The following is a 5,604-nucleotide window of genomic DNA, read 5'->3' on the forward strand; positions in this document are numbered from 1 at the left end:
GGAAGAGCCACACTCAAGGGGCCAAAGAGCCGCATGTGGCTCGCGAGCCGCAGTTTGCCGACCACTGACCTAGAGCATTCTTCTTTAGGAGCAGAGCTCCAAAGGAAGAGACAAGTCAATTTTCCAAGCCCTCCTCTAGCTCTTAGTAATTACATGCCCAAGACACAATTTCCATTTCCCACTCCAGCTGCTAACGAGGGCCTTAAAAGTGTCTCCATTTTCACCTTTGTAGGTCTCTGCCTTTGCGAATGGGGAGCTTGATATTCCAAGAAACGCAGTGGTTGCCAAGGGACAGCAGTAATAGAGCCCTGTGCTGTGGCCAGGTTGGGGGCAGGGGAGGGGGATGGAGCGGGGGTCGGTGCAGGAGCAAAATTTGCAAACACAGGATTGTGGGCCTCAGGCCAATGAAGACTTGGTTCGTTGCTGTGGTGACACATTTAGTCTCTCGGAGGGATCTTGGCACACTAGCTGCATTCCTGGCATCACGTTTGTCAGCAAGAAACTTATGGAATAGAACTAGTATCAACTCCAGAGGGAGAGGCAAGCTGCTTTCCTAACTTCTTTGGCAACACTACTCTTTACAACTTGTGCGAATACACCCTCCTGAATAGTTACATGAACTGCTATTTGTGATACAGCTCTTAGGAGCCCTGTTGGATGGTTCTTTAATGAGAGCACCGTCCCAGTTTATACATGTAACTATTGTATCCATGAATAATTCAATTCCCTAAAATTGGCATTTAATAATGACATCTCTTGCCTGGAAGAGTATGTAGTCCCTCTCTCCCTTTTAAAAATAGTTTTTACTGTTGCCAAGAGGAGAGCCTCCTATTTCCTATTAGAAGATATATATGTCAATTAAAGTGCTAGCTTCGTTCCCTGTTCAATTCCCTAGCACGGTGCTAGCAAGTCCTCTCACACCTGGCAGAAAGGTGTTCTCACAGAAAGACCCTTAGTTCTGCCAAAAGCCTGCCCACCTTTCTTATTTGTGGCTGGAAGGCAAAATGCACTAGGATTTAGCCACTTAGTATTCAAATCATGTCAGGATTCAAGTAAAAAGCCTGTATTGCAGAGCTAGATGCACAGTCACCAAGACAAACACAATCAACAGTTCAAATCATAATTCAATTATACACAAGTGTGGGCAAAACATGCAGACCTGTCTAGTCAATGAAGCAGTGGAGATAAAAGGTATTACTACATAAATGCCAACTTGTGAGGTTTTACTGAATGCAGAGTTGCCATTCTTTCCAGCTGCACCCCCACCCTTACCCGCATTGCTTTCTTCATCCTCCTCCTCATTCTCCACTTTTACTTCTCCTTTTCCATCTTCTTTTAAAATGCACAGCATCTCCAAAAGTATTGAGAAAGGAACAATTCCTCTGGGTATTTTCCTAGTTTTGCAAAGGGACAGTGATGCGAGCAGGCCAGTAAGGGCTACTGGAAACATGGGATGCAGTAGAGGAAATGCAGTTAATGCAATAATTCACATGCTAATGTTTAGTTCCATCAATGTCAGCTTGATTTTCTCCTCGGCAGACACAAAACTGGCACACAACTATAACTGATGCATAGTGTCATTTTTAATTTAAAGAGCATTCAACTGTCCACTTTAACTAGTGATATTATCTTTGCAGTTGTCTCCTAAGACTTTATATAAACACTAGAAACCCAGTGTGCAAAATCGCGCTGCCCAGCTCACCCGCACGCACCCCGCCCATCCGCCCCCCCAACCCTGCCACGCATAAAGCCCCGCCTACCCTCATCGGTCTTTGGTAGTTTCAGCATTAGGGCCAGAGGCCTTTTATAATATAGATAAGTAATGTGTCCTAGACAGTTTGAAAGGGATTGTTAAAGATGGCATTGATTTCTTTTAAATTTCCAGATACAGTTTATGCTACTGCCATATTTTAGCCATTACTGAAATTAATAGATCCCAAGACTTTTGAACCAAGTTAAACACAGAAATAAAGGTTTGAAATGAAAGAATTGTAATGTTTTCATGTCAGTTCTCAAAGAAAAATGGAAGACAAATCAGATTATTTCTTTCCTAGTGACTTGGTAAGTAATAAGTAAGAGCAAGACACTAAGAAATATAAAATTCCAAACAAATGAAAATCTTTCTGTTTTCCTGGGGACTCTTGTTTATTGGAGATAGTTTTTCAGACCTTTTAGAGAGAAAAAATGTCCAAGTATATCTGTTACCTTAGTGCAATATTTAGAGTATAATATTTTATTGCCACTTCCTTTATCATTTGTCTCCTTAGTGTATCATTAAGCCTGAATTTTTAAACATCACATCATTTTGGTATTTCCAAATGTGTTATGTTTCCTTTTTAAACAACAATATTCTTTCAAATGTTCAAGCTGATGGGTATAAACAAAGTTACTTGCTATTTTTAAATAAACTTCTTTTCTTTGGAGAAATTACATTCTGCAATTCAAGTGTAGTTTTGGAAGAAGATGATCTGTGTTTGAACCAGAGTTTTCCTAAGAAGTCTGGCATTTGCTGGAATTGGGTTAAACAGTAAAGGATCTCTTTATTATTCTATGGCCATATGTTTAGAGGGTCGCTCACAGAAAGTATTGTTCATGGAAAGCTCTAGCTAAGGAGACATTTTGAATTCATCAAAGAACTGCATAGTTTGAAAAGAATGCATAGCATTATGTATTGACACCACACCACCAGAGACAAAGGAACACAATTTAATAAGAGAGAATAGTGCTCATGAGATTTCTCTTTTTCTTGTTAATTAGTTACTTTAACTACATTGTCTGCAAGTATAATGGACACCATTATTCTTAATAGTTCTCTATTGCCAGATGATGTATACAGACATCATGTAGTCCATTTTAATTATTTCTTTTTGCTAGATTCTCCCCTCCCTGTAATACAGTGGTGAGTGCAGGTAGGACTTTTTTTCCTGACAGACTATGCTGGACAGTGCTGGTTTCTAAATTTTGGAAATTAAAAGGGTATTTCTTGCTAACTTAATGGTTCCTTCCATGTTTCTGTGCCAGGTATGACTATGTGGAAGTCATTGATGGAGAAAAAGAAAATGGACGTTTATGGGGAAAGTTCTGTGGAAAGATTGCCCCTTCTCCTATAGTGTCTTCAGGGCCATTTCTTTTAATCAAATTTGTCTCTGACTATGAGACACATGGTGCAGGATTTTCCATACGTTATGAAATTTTCAAGAGAGGTAAGTAACCTAGAGTAAAACAAATACAACTAAATGCTTATTAAGATTGTTTGATTCATGAAAGACAAAGTGAAAAGAAAGACAAGGAGTAAATGCTATTATCCTTTTGAAAAAAAAAAAGCATGTATTCTCATTATAGAAATGTTAGAAATACTTTAAACAAAGGAAAAGTATCCACTATATGGAGGAAGTATATTTAAATTTTTTAAAAAATACTTCGTAAATCAAAATTGCATGATTCTAATGTGTTAACCACCATTTATAAGGCATATACTCCATTAAACTCTTTAAGGTCATTTCTTCTTAAAATATGTTTTATCTACTGTTGAAGTTTAATTCTTTCCCCCATTAAAAATGCAGTCCTGTTGCCTTAAAGTTATGTATAGCCTGTTTCTTTTATTTTATTCTAAAATTTAAACCTGGTGGTTCCCAGGAAAAGCAAAGCAGTCCACTAGCCTTAGAGTGTCTAAAGCTATCGGAGGATTTCTATTAATGGGGGAATTGTTGGGGAAAGACCTCTTGGAAAAAATAGAGCAGTAACACTTTCAATGGCATTCCCCTTAGGAATTGCATGTCAATTACCCTTCCAATATAATTACTTACTAATCTTCTATTCCAATGCTATATATTGATATGAGATAGGATCTGATAAATCAGGTCTCCCAGCCTTTAGGAATTAAAGATATATATCAGTCAATTTATAAACAATATATCTTTACCTACATATTACTGTTTTTTTCCAACAGCCTATAGAATCTTTTGATGCATTAAATTCATACTTCACTTATATTTATTGTATTTAATTATTCCCTTAACATTAATGTGTGGAGGACCTATCTAGGGACAGAAGTTCAAGATTTGAATATATTGTCCTAGAATATAGGCAAAAGAGCTTTTTAAAATAGAACAAATCTAGCCATACCAATGGCAAATGCCTAAGGTCTTCTGGGTCAGCAACAACTGAGAATAGTGAAAAGGAGTCATTAGGAGTTTCTGGGAACATTGATACAACTTCTTAAAATTTCAAAGATATCTGCACTGCCCCATAGAAATGTGGATAGATGAAGAGAACTTACTTCAGACATTTATTTAAGTACATACTTGGAAACTCTTTAGTATGAATATGACATCAATATGTACAGATGATTACATATGTACATATTTCCTTGTGTTGAAAGCCGTTTGGTGTGTTAAATCATTTTGTACACATATGCACACACATATCTATATTCGCTCTACCTGCATATGGCACTACAAAGAAAAATGGTGCCACCAAAGGGCCTGAGAGAACAGCCTTTCAGTGTTCTCAAAGATCTGAAAATGGTTGAAAGAGAAAAGAGAGAGAGATCTATTACTATGTCATTAAGAATTATTCATCTTCTTCCAAAAGAATTCCATTCCCTTCGCTCTCTTAGTCTCAGATGTACCATTATTTCTCTGTCCTGCTCTCCAGCACCATCCTTAAAACAGGAAGCCTTTTTTGATTTTTTTCTTCTTGCTTCCCTACATCCCATATGGTTTCTAGTTCTTTGGAATTTTTACCCTAAGATGTCAGAGTCACACTTCCTTTTTATGCCCATTGCCATTAACTAAACAGGCCTAATCTGTGGTTCTCTCCACCCTATCTTATTCTACATACATTTTCTCAAGCAGTCCTCAAGCCATAGTCTTCAAAATGACTATGGCAGTTCCCATGGGTCATAGTCAAGCCTCATTGTCTTGTTGGGTCAAGTGCAAGGCTTAACATCACTTGTTCAGGACCTTCTCCAGCTCCTACTCTCACAGATCACAAGCTGGCTTTCTGCCTCAGGATAGTGCACTGGGTAATGCCCAGCAGACCTGAATGTGAATTTTAATTCTGCCACTTACTATTTGAGAATGTTCAGAGCCTCCAATTCCTCATCTGAAAAATGGATAATATTATCTAGCACAAGCTTGTTGTAAAGATCAGTTGAAATGGAAAACATGCAGCCACTGCCTGGCACTGAAGATGTGTCCAATAAGAACTTATTGTTGCAATGATTATGGATTAACCTGGTGCCTTCTGGATTCATAGCCCTTGCTCTCTTCGGTTTATGTCCCTTAACTTATATAAGCAGCTAGCTCTGTCTAAATGAATTTTTCTCAGGAAGCTCTTCCTAATTAATATACTTTGTTTCCTATGCATATACCCAACTTATCTCCTACATATAAATACATACATATATATATATGTATATATATATATATAGTCTCATGTGTAACGATCTCCAACCACCAAGGTTTCAACTTTAGTATTTTAAATTGAGTGCTGTTCCAAAAGTAATATTCATGTGGTTTGGAGTTTTCTATCCAAAGTAGGATAACAGAGAAAATAGGGAAAGAGGATGGGGAGTACTGGGCGATAGGAAGGCAAGTATTT

At 37.8% G+C, this 5,604-nt stretch overlaps 1 protein-coding gene across 7 annotated transcripts in view; it reads left to right on the top strand.

Moving 5' to 3' along the window:
• The window catches only part of NRP1 (neuropilin 1), a 196,639-nt gene that overhangs the window by 72,667 nt on the left and 118,368 nt on the right, over window positions 1-5,604 (top strand). For all 7 annotated transcript variants that reach the window (XM_005885510.2, XM_005885513.2, XM_005885511.2 and 4 more), the window contains one exon: window positions 3,022-3,203. In XM_005885510.2, the coding sequence (XP_005885572.1) occupies window positions 3,022-3,203 (182 nt within the window). The remainder of the gene's footprint in view (window positions 1-3,021; window positions 3,204-5,604) is intronic.

This window comes from Myotis brandtii, unplaced genomic scaffold (assembly GCF_000412655.1).
Source record: "Myotis brandtii unplaced genomic scaffold, ASM41265v1 scaffold914, whole genome shotgun sequence".
Classification (NCBI taxonomy): Eukaryota; Metazoa; Chordata; class Mammalia; order Chiroptera; family Vespertilionidae; genus Myotis; species Myotis brandtii.